Source organism: Dunckerocampus dactyliophorus, chromosome 3, assembly GCF_027744805.1.
Source record: "Dunckerocampus dactyliophorus isolate RoL2022-P2 chromosome 3, RoL_Ddac_1.1, whole genome shotgun sequence".
Classification (NCBI taxonomy): domain Eukaryota; kingdom Metazoa; phylum Chordata; class Actinopteri; order Syngnathiformes; family Syngnathidae; genus Dunckerocampus; species Dunckerocampus dactyliophorus.
Genome location: NC_072821.1, coordinates 15282631 through 15297552, shown reverse-complemented (window position 1 = coordinate 15297552; position 14922 = coordinate 15282631). Strand labels below are relative to the sequence as shown.

At 39.6% G+C, this 14922-nt stretch overlaps 1 protein-coding gene across 3 annotated transcripts in view; it reads left to right on the top strand.

The window, feature by feature from the left end:
* Positions 1 to 14922, top strand: part of tub (TUB bipartite transcription factor) — a 53924-nt gene that overhangs the window by 15585 nt on the left and 23417 nt on the right. The window contains exon 1 of one of the 3 annotated variants that reach the window (XM_054769622.1): positions 6745 to 7130. The exons of the other annotated variants lie outside the window; for them this stretch is intronic. Coding sequence (XP_054625597.1) covers positions 7093 to 7130 — 38 coding nt within the window. The 5' untranslated portion in view covers positions 6745 to 7092. Of the gene's footprint in view, positions 1 to 6744; positions 7131 to 14922 lie in introns of those variants that run through there. 3 annotated transcript variants of the gene reach the window in all.

Sequence of the window (14922 nt, the reverse complement as noted above, 5' to 3'; positions counted from 1 at the left end):
GAGCACCAAACATTGAAAAGTGGAAGAAAGATTTATTCTCTGATGAGGGAAAGGCTTCTTGAGACGTCATCTGTACTTCTGTGAAGAAGTCTGATGAGAAAAAAATATAACCTTGATGGTCCATATGGCTTCCAACATTATTGCCATAACGAGATCTCATCTGAGATGTTTTCTACATGGCGCAGTGGAGGGGGCGTTGTCATGATCTGGAGTGCTTTTTCTTTCAATGGAACAATGGATCGTTCAGGTTGTGCAGGGGCGTCAAACGGCAAATGCCTATGTGGAGATGTTACAGGGGGCATCTCTCATGACTAAAGGCCCTTGTCTGTGTGGAAATGACCGGGTTTTTCAACAGGACAACGCTGCAGTTCACAATGCCCGCCTGACCAACGACTTCTTCCAGAGAAATAAAGTCAGTCATTTGGGAACATTTGGGAATGGATGGCAAGGAAAGTTTACAAAAATGGACATCAGTTCCAGACAGTGGATGGCCTCTGCGAAGCCATCTTCACCACCTGGAGCAACATTCCCACTAGCCTACTGGAAACACTGGCATCAAGAATGCCACAGCTACTCACTACTGAGTCGTTGTTTGAACATTTTATTTCTATTTTAGGGGGTTTCATTTTTTTTAGCTATGGTCTTAAACGTTTGAACAGCTAATCAACAGCCTATTTCAGTTCCTCCTACATTCCAAAAACATGCATGTCTAAATTGTCCATAGGTATGAATGTGAGTGTGAATGGTTGTTTGTCTATATGTGCCCTGCGATTGGCTGGCGACCAGTCCAGGGTGTACCCCGCCTGTCGCCCGAGGTCAGCTGGGATAGGCTCCAGCATACCCCCGCGACCCTAAAGAGGAGAAGCGGTATAGAAAATGGATGGATGGATGGATGGTTGTTTGCCATTCATTGCTTATTCAAAAAAAATTCTCAATAAAATTTTTCTTTTTGTATTTTGAAGGTCTACTTAGAACCTCCCAAAGGTCCAACAGTGGAAAATTTAAATTCTTGCAATTTTTCAACTGGTCTTAAAATTTTGAGCAGAAGTGTATATGAAAACACATACCTGTACAGTAATTTTGGAAACACGTTGTCACTGGCTCATATCCTTAAGAACGCCAACCGCGCTTACATTCTCTGCAGTTATAGTTTAGTTTCAATGAGACAAGCGGACAACAGCCAGAGAGTCATTTTCACATCCTGTGCCCCTTCTGTGCACAGTCCATTATTCTAATTACTGATATCCGTGGCCTGTTGTTACGAACAATACTGTGCCTCCAGCAACAAATACAAACTGGACTGGAAAAATATAATTTATCATAACAGATTTTGTCATTGTCTGCGTGGTGCTGCCGTTACTGTAAAGCCAGCGGGACAAGTACTTTGAACAAGCCCGTACTTTTATCTTCAAGTCCCTAATGACCAAAACTATCCATCAAAGTCAAACTTCAAAGTCTTCTGTTCTGCATCAAATATTCAGCAGGGTGTTTTACTCAGGAGCATTCCTGAGCTGAGTGGCTTGTTCTATTTAGCTCCAATTTCTTCCAGCAGATCATACTGTACATGTGCACATCATAAACCACAGAAAATCAGTTATTAATCAGGTATTTGAGGACACGTAGATGAGACGGACGATGAACCCTTAGATACTGAAGACTTTTCAGGATATATTGGCTGATTTTGTTTTGTTTTGTTTGCTTTCCTTATGTTAAAATATTAGTATTTAGTGGGCTAAAAAGCGTTTTTTATTGTTGTGAAGAACAGCGCTGTGTAGCAAGAACTACCCACTGTATTTATAACTGTAATAAACCTGTGTTATTGCATCCCAAGACTCGTGAGTTAAGGCGGTGCAGTTGTAGACCTCTGCAGTTTACACTTTCTAGCCACAACATTAGGTACACCTACGCATTCTAAAATGATCCAGGACAACAATAATAACAATATTTATTTCAAAACCAAATGTTTTGCTCCTAACTAAAAATTAGAAGCACTCTCTGTTAGGGGGGTACACCCTCAATAATTGTAAAACAAAACAAACCATTACACTATCTGACAGCATTATCATCTTTGTAAAGGCGAGAATTCATGATACAGCTCTTGTATTGGGTTAGACTGTAGTGGTGTATCTAGGAAAAGTGGCCAGGGAGTGCATGAAGCAGAGATTTACAGTATTTACAGTGTTGATTAATGGTTTAATTAGGTTGTGGTTTAATGGTTTAATACATATGTTCACTTCCTGTATTCAACGTACAGTAATTCACTGTTTAGTTATTCTTCCATACAATCAAAGAAGATAATAATAAAATATTATTATTATTATTATTATTGCTACTATAATCACTATTATCATGACTAGTTTTTTTTTAAGAAAAACAAAAAGCAAAAAAGTCCTTCCTTTTTCCTCTGATGATATCCGGATGATATCCACTTGTTGCCATCTTTTGTGTTGCACTGTGAGTGTCATTGAATGTAAATACATGGATTCCTAATATAAGTACTTTGCTGAGCAGGCCCTTGCAACGTTGATATCAAAGTCAAATGTTATTGAATGTAATCCTTCTAACTGCATGGTTCTTATCCTCCATTTTTCTTGTTGTCATATTAATATCATCTTTAATATGTATCCACATCATTGATATTGTTGACAACAAGCACTCTTGCTTCTTCTGGACCTCCATATAGCTTGATGTAGATTTTACCGTTGGTGATCCAAGTGCTTTGTATCTTTCCCTGCTTCTTCAAGTCTCATGCTTTCTTGGCGATGTCAGCGTTGTATTTTTTCAGATGCTCATTCATGTAGACGTTTGTGTCTTTCAGCTTCTTTCCCTGTTTCAGCAGTGCAGTTTTGGATTCCCTGTTGATGAACTTAATGATGACGACAGGTGTGGTGTTGTTTCTGCCATATCGTGTGGGATGCAAGTGTCGATGGTGTTGATATCTACATGCACCTCCTTTGATTGTAGGAAGTTTGTTGCTTTGTTGAAGGAACATCCATTTCATCCATTTCTCCTGTTTTGAACCGTCCAATCTTTTGACCTGGATGTAATTTGGAGTCCTGTGAGGATAACTTTATTAATTCGTACATTCTGATCTGATCCAATTATATTTTTTTATTTGCTGAGTGATATTTTCCTTTGCTTCTTTCTCTTCCTCAAGAGTGGTGCGCAAGGCAGCAATGTCCTCCAATAGTGCCTTGATGTCATCCTGTAGAACCTTGATATCATTGCATAATGCTCTATTGTCTTCCTTAGGGGTTTTAACCTCCTTAAAGGGATAGTTCGGATTTTTTGACATGAAGTTGTATGACATCCCCTCAGCAGTGTAGTCCATCAACGGCGACCCCCCGCTTGGTTTCTTAAGTCCAGTTCTGGTCGGAGTTCAGTGAAGAAGAACGTAGTTCCAGGTAGTTGCTGGCGTTTCACAAGTAAGGAGTTTGGCTTCAGAAAACAATTTGTGTTCAAAATAGTAATACATTTGAATCACAAAAATGCTTACTTGAAAAAATCAGACCTCACAAATCACTCAACATTATATTTGTCTCCCGTCTCTCCATTCTTGTGTATGTGACGAAGAGCTTGCGTCCAGACTGCAAACAATATAATGTCACTGTGAAGTTTATCCTAAAATCCTTGTGTCCATATGTACCCAGTCCGCTCAACTTCTTCGTGTTCACAAGGCCGGGAGTATCCCACTGACTTCCATGACTTTGATTTTATGACCTCAAATTCCAATCTGTTGATCCTTAAGTCCAAGTGAATTTTTTGTGCCACATCTAAATATCCTGTGAAAATACATTTTGTGTGTAGATACAGTTTGAAAACTGTGTATACTATATGCACTTTTAAAAATACATTTCTTTGCAACATTACTGGTTGATTTTGCTAATTGGATTGATAGCTGAGTATTTTTAATCTATTATGGCTGCCCCATGGAGCTCTGCGATGTGATGTTTTTGACAGGGCGTCCATTTGAGCGTTCCATAAATGTTTCACGGTGTTGTCAGGAATACAGTGGCAGTTGACTTTCATACTGTTTGTTGTGTAGATGAGTGTTAGCTTGTCATTTCAGCCTAATTAAAATGCCATCCTAACAAGACGGAGTAGACAGCCAATTAAAAGAATAATCTGTCCTTAAGATGACCTATTAGACTGCATGGAAGGAGATATTAATGGCTAAAAGGTGATCAAGTTTCATTTACATCCAGAATTTTTTTGGTTCCAAGGGATGAAAATTACAGTTGTGGTTACAAGTGTACGTACACCCATCAATCATCCTCAGTGTAACCCCTGTCTCGAGCCGAGTGTGGTATGTAGGAATCTAGAGGTCTAGGGCAGGGGTCACCAACCCGTCGTTTGCAAGCTACTGGTCGATCTTTGAGACTTTGCCGGTTGATCGCGAGAATATAAAAAATATGTATATATTATTAAATCAGTGCCCTCCCCTCCTGGAGGGTGACCAACAGGCACACATTTTAACCACTGAACATGCCCGTACGCCTTGCTACCCTCCAGGCACGCAACCCCCAAGCTCCCGCCAGGAGTCCAGTCACCAAAACCCGACCAGAGGTATCAGCGCAGGTACACGGATCGCCTCAAGTGAGTGAGAGTGAGTGTAGCGACGTGCCTGTGCACACATTAGTAGTTATTGCACATTAATAAGGCTCAATATCTGCCTTTGCTACCTCACGATTAAGGCACAAATATAACTCCATAGACGTGCACCTCCAAAAAAATCTTTGAGCTGCGGCTCATTAGGGCTGCGTTGCGTTGACCAGTCTCTCTCACCTCACCAACGCTCGCCCACGACACTGAGCCAACAAGACCAGATGTAGTTTGCTCATAGAGCCCAGGCCACAAGGCCGACCCCGGCGAAGGTCCACAAAAGTAGGGATGGCCAAAGTGTGGCTCGGGGGCCAATTGCATCACTGCAGAAAAAAAATATTAAAAACATCAAAAATGGTAAAAATAGAGCAAAAGACAATGACAAAAAGCTGAAATGTTGATGATGGCAACACCCAATAATAACACAAAGCTTTGTATTGAAGACAAAGCTTTCAATGTGTATCACTGTATTACTTCTCTCTCTCTCTCTCTCTCTCTCATATATACAGTACACACACTGTATACTTAATGTTGTGTAATGAAAACATTATGCTTCTTCTAATGGATGCATTTTGCAAATAAACACTATTTGTGCAAAATAAGACAGATAGTACAATATGCAATACAAGTTATAGAAAAAAAATGCCAAAAGGTGTGATGTAAGGTGTGATGTTAGATGATTTCACTTCCCTCTCACATTACCAGCCCTTTATGTTATGTTCCGCATCACAGGTTAGACTCGTTTTCCTTAGCTTTCACATTGTTTCCTGTTTCGTGCTGTTATTTTGGTTTTCTGTTTCATCTTTGAACAAGGACGGCAGGTCTGTGACACCAAAATTCTCTTCCAAAAACAATTAACATCTTCTTCTTAACATCCTTCTTCTTAAGGCAGGTCCTTCCTTTGTAATAAGTGTTGCAAAAAAAGGCCCCAAAAGCTAAAGAAAAAGCAAAATGCACAACCGCACAGAGTTAGGTTTCTGATGCCTGCTGGACTGAACTGATTTACAAACTTCCTGGTGTTCCAATTTTGAGGTACAAGAAACAAAAACAAGTATTTTTCTTTTAAAAGGCAATGAATGGTTAAATAAATTAATTTCATCCACTGCTCCACTTTTTCCATGTTATTTCCCCACTAAAACATCAAACTCCCAGTTAAACGGTTGTTGATGAAAGGAACCACCAATCAGTTGGTTGAATATCCTTGCTATGACTTTGCTTGTATTTAACATAGTGGCACTAGCTTGGTTAATGTGCCACACTGTGTCTGTTACACTGTACAAAGTACTGACCTTAGAAATGAGCTGTACATTCAGCATTACAGAATGTTTTGTTGCTCTGAATATCCCTAATAGAGCCACAATTTAGTCACTTTTTTTTGCATAACACACGGCTGAACTTGCTAAATAAAATATAATGCCACGTGCAGGAGTAGATCCCAAAATCCTTTGATCTACATCCATCAGCTGCTGTTTTTTTTTACTCTATCCGCCGCCCAAATTATTGCAGTATGTTGCAGATCATTGCAACTTTGAGCAGAGGGAGACCTCGCACGTCCAAGTGAGATATGTGCTTGTTGATGAGGTCGCTTTGAATTGACTCCTTGTAGAGCAGTTGTGCTTCCAAGGAAGCTGCTTGGTTTAACTGTCTATAGATGGACTCTGCAGTTGGCTGGGGAACACAGTGAGTGATGTGTGACAGTGAGGAGCGTCAGACGAAGGCCGGAAGCAGATGTGCGTGAGAGCGCTTCAGAGCTGAGGCCACGATCACAGGGTGCCTTTGTCTGGCAGAGGAGAGTGTTGAATTAAAGCCTGCAAACACGAGTCGCCGCAGTCATATGCTAATGTCTCTTACTCTGGGAGAATAAATAAACGATGGTCCAGAGAATGCGTCTGAGCTCCTGATTTGTATTCGGAGTACAAAACAGTGTGTAGAAAAGATGCAAACAGAATGTTTGGTGATATGCAGAAACAGGACAGATATGAAAGAGGCTGGAAAAGGGAGAGATTCTCCATACGCATTTTTTCCCTCAAAGCCTGAGACTTGGATGCTGCTGTTGGTGATGGTGCACGAGAGAGATGGATTGGGGAGAGTGGGAGAAGGAAGGGAGGGGGGATTTAAAGGGCAAGAAACAGAGGGAGATTTAGATCCAGTCAAGAGAGCCAGCGCCGAGCTGGAGCAGACAGTGGATGTGAGCACAGAAGAGGGGCATTGACTGCAAGCAAGAAGAAAACGGCTAATTTCATGTGCACAGCGCATACGACTTGACAACAGAGGCTCCCTGCGTGGATTGATAGGCATTTGACGCCCTGCAGCTAGTAGATATTCGAGCAAAGGCTGGGGATTCGAGGAGCTGTGAGGAGTGATGATCGGGCTATGTGTGCTCTTGCTGTTTGATTCCTGTCCTCAGACCACTTAGCCACTTTGCTGTGGTGCTGTTGCAGGCCGCCAGCCTTGCAGGTAGGCAGCGGCACTCACTGTGACTGACACAGAATGAGCTCCAAGCACACCTCCGATTGGATTCCTTACAGGTATTGTATCACACACTGTACACACCAAGCGTCACACGTCATCTTTTTGCCGGTGTGCAGCTGTGTATGTGTTCACTTGTGTGGAGTTATGGAGTTACTTATGCACCGATGATATTGCAGAGCAATCGAAATGCAAATAATGCTGAAATGGGTGTAATGATCTTATTTTCCTCACTGTGGACACGTTGGCACACGTAGGCACAAATACAATAAGATCCAATGCAAAGTACTCGCTCTGCAAAGATCATCATGGTCAGTTTTGATCAACTGTAAGTGAGGTATTAATAGGTTTATTATTGTGGTTGTACTTTGTAGTGTAGAGCTGCACTGCATCATACCAAGGAATGCCCCTTTATTGTTTTTAAATTAGATAACCAAATAAAGAAGAAATGCATTATTATGAAAATACATTTTTATATAGCTCTAGCATTGGAGCTCATTCATTTGCTCATTCAATAAGTCAATGTTGTGACTAGGGTATATTAAAGTATACAATGTAACTCACATGACATTAGAAAGTTACATTCCTTAACTAGTTTAATGGTTATTTGTTGCAAGGCAGTTATCTGTATTTTCACTGTATTGCTGTATTGCTATTAAATGTTATCTTGTGTATTTATGCTTTTCATTGCTGGCAAACTTTTAGCTCTGTTATGTGTATGTTCATTTATTTCAAAACTGCATGATACCACAATTCTGATTTCGACAATGTCAAATAATTTCGGTACATTACTAATTACAAACATTGAAGGGCTTCGACTCTAAGACGTATGTCTGCAATAAATGATCAACATTCCTTTTATAGAACGTTTAGTTAAGATCTCTTGTGAATGACAAACCATAAGCAAAATTCTGAAAAATTATTTTATAGTCATGTCTTCTTTGAAGTCAGTGTGGTAAAAACAAACTGAGCAGAGGAAACATTTGTTAACATAGAAGCTAAATCGATGGATGTACATGATGCATGTTATATGATCATGTCTCCTCTGCGTGAATATTATAGACCACTAAAGTAGGTGATTAGGGTCGCTATGGCAATGGCAGAGATGCGATTACCCCATTTACCAGCCATGAAACCATGACAATGATTTGAAAGTGCTCCTTTTTGGTATTTCATATTGTTGCTTTAAAGGAACAGGTCACATTTTGAACCCCTCAACCCTTTATGATTAATTCTGAAAAGATGTCGAAAGAGATGCTGTATTTATAGTAGACAGCAAACAAATGTTGAACGACATGTTAGCCATTTTTAGCATCTAAAATTTAACTTGGAGGCAAAGTGCGAAGGTGGGGGCAGAGAGGTCGGTGGTTTCACAGTAAACACTTTTGTCTCATCTTGTGAGGTGCCCATGAAAAATACATGGGCTGCTGAGGGAGCTGCATCCCTCATCTCATTAGAGATATGTAGTGTGCTTATGCGTGGAATTGAAGAAAAAAGCATGGAAACCTATCCCACAAACACTCATACGTCTCAGCGGTCGACGGCTTCAGTGACTCTGTAGTTTCCCTTTTTTTTTCCCTTTCTACCAAGGAAACTTAAGTAGGACAGCAGGAATCATCAGAGAATGAATTAATTTGTAGTTCTCAACATACTTAAGGTGTTTTTACTCACTTTTTTGTGTCTCTCCTACGAGGTTATGCTTTTTTCCTACAACATTTTACAACATCATGTTGCTATATGTTATATAAGAAAGATTACGCTAAGAGATCCAGTAGAGCGCTTTTTCAATCTGTATTTTATATTTGATACAGAGCGGTGGGTCAATGATGAAACTATACCTGTCTCATAATCATAATTAATCTTTTAGGTGTCTGACCTCCTGTTCCTGGGGCACAGGACAGGCCCTGGTTTGTCACTCAAAGAGCTTACTTTTGCAGCAATTGCCTGCATTTGACAATTTACTTAATGGGCATTTGTGGTGTTTATGCTAGAAACCTGGGATGAGCAACTACACTACTATCTGTATCTGTATCTGTATCTGTATCTGTATCTGTATCTGTTCACCCATCTAAATTATCGGTGTTCGTATCTGTACTCGGAGTGGGTGGAGCATAAGCCGGAAGTGGGTATGGTTTAACCTGAAATGGGTGGGTGCAATTGACATGTGGGGTATTCTGCGAAGCGACTTTCATAGGTTAGCGAGATGTGTTGAGTGTAAAGACAGACTTGCCCGTTCAGCGAAGGTAGCTCTCTTTTAAAGCAGCTGCATCACCATGGTAACTTAGGCTAAATGTCCAGGCTTTCAGCTTAAAACCAGCTATGAAAGTGCCACCGTTTCACTGTTCATCTAATTCAGCGATAGCGTCAACCTACAAGGTTCCCGAGGGGACATGGAGAAATAAAAAAAATAAAAAAAGAGCATTCCCTGATTATATTATCCATCTATAAGAAAGATAATTTCCCCGCTGTGGGATAAATAAAGTACAAATACAATACAAACACAAATAAGATTTTCAGACGAGAGAATACGCTAGATATGCTCACACAAGCACCAGGAATAAAATGCAACATGAAATACTAATAATTAGGCGCACGTAAATGTCACAGCAGTCCTTGCGTGAGTACTCCCATCAACACTCTAGTGGTCACGAGATACAACAAGAAGACATATTTCAAAGATTAAAAAAAATATATTTTTGCTCCAATTTATTTTTTAAATGGAAAAGCGTTAAAATGTCAAAGTTGTGCAATGTTGAGCGTTGATAAATGGAAACACCAGTAGGGTATCGTTAGTACAATAAATCAGTGTTAACTTGCGCATTACATGCTCAGCATTATTCTGTCAGCAGTTCTTCCTCACTCTATTGGCAGCGACAGTGTTGCTTTTTCCAGTGATGGCAAACAGGGAAATAATCTGTCAGCCTTGTTCACTGTATTTTTCTTAAAAGCACCGCCTTCAGTACTACGAGCCAAGTTTTCCGACTTTATATCACCAGCCAAATTAGAAGCAAGCAGACGAAAAAAAAAACCCACCAGCAGTTACCGACGCAACACAAGCCGTTTACAGCTCTGTCTTGTCAAATACACCGTGTACGTAACGAAACAAGTTTACCCAGTAACTTTAGATACGAGCTGAGCTGAGGAAAGCCTAAAAAACCCCGTCCGGAGTGAAGCCAGTGACCAACACGACACAAACCGTTTACAACTCTGTCTTGTCCAATGGATCGCATACTCCTCTCTCTGGCTGTGGGGAGTCTGTCTAGGGAGGGGCGGTCACTGTGTGTGACTGGCCAATCACAGAACGTGAAGAGTGAATACATAATGAGGATTTTCCTTCATCATGATTACGGATAATGACGAGCTGTACTCGTTTCATGCTCGTATTCCATAAAAATGTATAATCCGTAGGCTCATGCCTACTAGAAACAAGTGGCTGTGCAAATGTGTGTAATGACTTTGACAACATTTTCAGTCTCCATCACCGTGTCTGCTAGATATAGTAAATGCTCTAATTATAGCCGAGGCTTTCATTTATTTATTCATTCTATACCTAAACCACAAGGACAGGGTGATAATCAGGCGATAATTGGAGAGAGGTTGTTATTTCTGAAATTCAAAAAGCTGTTCCTTGCCACATCCCGGTTCGAATTCCATGGCTTCACTCAATCATGGTTTTTCAAACATATATTATTTAATAAATCATGTTGTTTTGTGGTGGAATACGGCCTATTATTAGTTTAAAAAAATGCATATTCAAGCAAGTTGTAGGTATTTTTTTTTGCCTAAATTGAGGCAATTTCAAGCGTAAAAATGGCTAAATGCACTAAAATACAAATCTAAGCCATTATATGGCAATGGTAATGGTTTAATTCATCTTGAACATGCACACAAATTACACTGTAGCACATCACATAACACAATTCACGGGTTTATACCTACTGTAAAGAACTATAAAACCGACTTAATGATAGTAATAAATTGATAATAGCTGATGGAATAGTTGACAGAGACACAGTTTGATAATCAGTGAGTACAGACAATGTACTCACCAGAAATGAAGAGTCAATGCAAGAGTACTGTTTCTTCAAATCGCTCATTTTAGTGCATTGTTTGAGTTCCTTACTCAGGCAATTCCACAACTTGATTCCACAACAGAAATGCTGAAGGTTGGTAGTGTTGTCCTTGCATATAAGTGTCTCTCTTGTTGAGAAGATTTGTTTTACGTTTTTGGGTAACAGGTTATTGTTTTCTTCATGCATAATTTTAGCTGTTTGAAAGTTTACCAGATCAGCAAATTTTAATAATTGTGATAATTGTGTTTAGGAATAAAGGGTTTGTATGTTCTCTAAGCAGCATTATGGATTATCCGAACTGACCTTTTTTGTAGCACGGTTAGTGAGTGAAGGGTACTTTTATAGTTGTTTCCTCATATCACCACACAACAAGTTAGATATGGTCATACCAGAGAGCTATGGAGTGATTTTTGGTCCAGAACAAATTTGCTGTATTCAGTATTGAGGTATTTCTTGCCACTTTATGTTGTATATTTTTGATAGGAGATTTCCAGTTCATATTATCATCTATTATGACCCCGAGAAATTTCTTTTTGTTTACCCTGTCAATGTCCACACCGTCAATTTGTATTTGAGCATGTGTATCCTTTTTGCACTAAGCAAATAGCATTATTTTAGTTTTACTTAGGTTCAGGGATCGTTTATTATTGAAAATCATCTTTTTAGTATAATTCCTCTGTGATTTTTTTTTGTTAGTTCTTGTGTGATATCCCCAGAGCGCAATGTGGTGGTATCGTCTGCAAATCAGGAGTCAGTCAGTAATTTTTTGGTGAGACAAGCACCAGACTTCATCACCGGAAGAACAGGCTTTTATTGCAGGTTTAAATTATTTCATAACAGGCACAATAATAATGTAATAATCATAATAATAACAAACATAATAATACGGGCTACTATTGTAGCCATAATCTAGCTAAAACTCAACTCTGAACCCCCGATGTCATTTGCTGTCTACATGCCTGGAACAATTTTATTAAAATACACACGATTATGTGTGATCTTATTTTCTCTGATTATACTTTATCTACACTATTGGGTAATATGAATGTAGAGGTGACTATGGGTGTTATTTCATGTCTAGAGGGATAGTATTAAAACCCATATTTAGAAGATTGTAAACAGGTTTTTGATGTCAGAACTACGAACATATTCCATTCCAAGAAGGAATCCTACTTTGCTGAAATTAACTTATCATGGTGGGATCTGGAACCGATTAGCAGCGATAAACGAGGGATTACCGTATAACAGCTTATTTTTCTTTAACTTTAATAATGATGTGAAGTTCATGAGGAAGTGGAAAGGAAAATGTAGCTCTCTTTGAACACACGGTCAAATGTATTATCAAGTGTATGGCACAACACAGCAGCAACACAACCAATGTTGTAATACTGGAGTGAGCATGAGTTTCACCCCAACAGCTGAGTAGTGCAGCCAACATTTTAAAGTGCATGCAGAGGTAGATAAAGCTGTTGGATGGTAACCATGTGATACTATGAATGGATCTACTGTCATCTTGTGGCGCTAATAAAAACTACATCAAGAGGTCGTTTGACGCATCACGCCATGAAAATTACTCGACTTGTGTGCTGATTGTTAATTTGTCCTTGGCTGCAGCACCGCTGCTGCAGAATCACATGAGATTTTTACACTTTTAAATGGGGTGTTGTTTCTAACAGTTGACAAGTGTCAAGAGGCTCGCATTGAACAAACACAGCCACTCACATGAGGTTGCCAAAGTGAAAAATGAAAAAAAAACAACCTTGCAATTGCTGGTGTTAGAATCAATATTTCTCAACTTATATTACTAAACATGAATGAGGAATCTAAAAAAAGACCTTTAAGTTATCAAGGACAATTTGCTGATTTTTTTTTTTTTTTTTTTTTTACCTGATTACACAAAATATTTATACCTCCTGATAAATGGTACTCTTGCACTGGGCAACAACAAGTTGTTATTAAAATAACAAGGGTACTTTCAGAGATTACAAAGGCCCCTACACCGCGGGCTGCAGGGCAAGGCTCTCCATCATAATAAGCCGTCGGACCTCCATGGGAACAGCTCTGTTTGAGCCATTATCTTGCCATTTGATGCCTATTCACACACTTCATAACTCTGATTGCCGACTTGGAGTGCTTTGTTTATCTGCATGTTTCACACAGAGTGGGAGGCAAATACTTTTTTTATTGCATCTGTGTGGGTCCCGATCGTCAGGACTACAGCAGTGCAGGCCGACTCGCTAGTCCCTGCTTGACAATCCACTGTCACTTTTAACATCTCAGCCTGCCATCTGCATGATTGGAATATAAATGTTTAGCACTCTCGACAAACCACCTGTCCGCATTATCGCTATATTAAGCAGAAAGGGGATTGAAAATAGCCTTGCCACAGTTGCGATAAGAGTACAAGAAGATAAGAAAAATACAAAATAAGAATATTAAATTTAGCATAGCATACAGTAGAGCACAGATCTTCTTCCCCAAAGCTGAACAATCGTATCTGTCTGCCTTTTTCGAATAATAACACAGTGAAAGGCCATACTGTTGCACTCCAGCTTTGTTGGTGCAGCTCCATCTGTTGGATCTGGTTAGTCCCTGCTCCACTTAGCCCTGGTGCAAGTGGACAACTACTTCAACTGTGGTATACAGTACTTGGATCCTTACCAAAACTTAATGGTTTCTTGGCCACGGCACAAGCCAGCCCCCCATATCGTTTCATGCAAATTGGTCATGCAGATTCTGCTTCAGCCTGCTCACTAACAAACAAATCAATTGAAAACGACATCTCACACATTGACACTTTTGCGACAGAATAAAAAATGGAAGGTTAAAATGCTCCACTGCACATCATGTTTTATTTATTTTTTGTACTATTTCATTTATTTGCATATGCACAGATTTTGTGCAGGTGCGGTTAACATTGCTTCTTAATCTTCATCAACATCATCATCTTCTTCTTCCTCTTTGAACATAAGATAGTGCTGAAGTAACATTTTCCTGATTTGATACACTTTAATTCTTATATGAACTATTACATTTTAAGATAGTTATTCATTGGTTTATACTTCAAATGTAAATATTATTGTTGCAGCCATCTTGCCGAAATCATTCAGAATCTCATTTTATCCTCATTGCTTGTGCTGCGCTGACCTTTAAACATTTGCTTGGACCAATGACATTATGTCAGTGTACAGAGCGCCATCGAATCAGATAAGATTTAAGTCAATAGTGGTGTTTGTGGAGACTGGGATATTACCCAGTTGTGTTTGGAAGAACAGTCTGCTCTGGGAGGCAAACTCACAAAATGCATTTAACAACAGGAAATCAGATATACATTGTGCAGCCACTCGAGTGTTAAGCTAGTCATTGCTGCAGTGAGTCCTCCATGATTGGTAATCATACTTTCCACTGCAAGTCACAGGAACAGCAGATGCTCGCAATATCAGCGAGACATTAGTCAATATGACTCAATGGGAATCACAATGTTCACACCATATGACAAATGGAAACTCCTGACAGACGCTGTCCATGTGTTCCCTGCAGTTACTTCAATATTGTCATATGGATTCAAATAAAAAGCATGACAACAACACTGGTGCTGTGGCGACCCATTCCTGCAGATACGCAAGCACGTTTGTAGACTGTATATGTTACAAACAGATGGAAATTAACATGCTAAGAGTATAACCATTTGCTACACAACCTGTACCAAATTAGTCGCAGCCTCTTTCACTAAGATGCTGCAACTAACCTGTCTCACGACGGCCTAAACCCAGCTCAT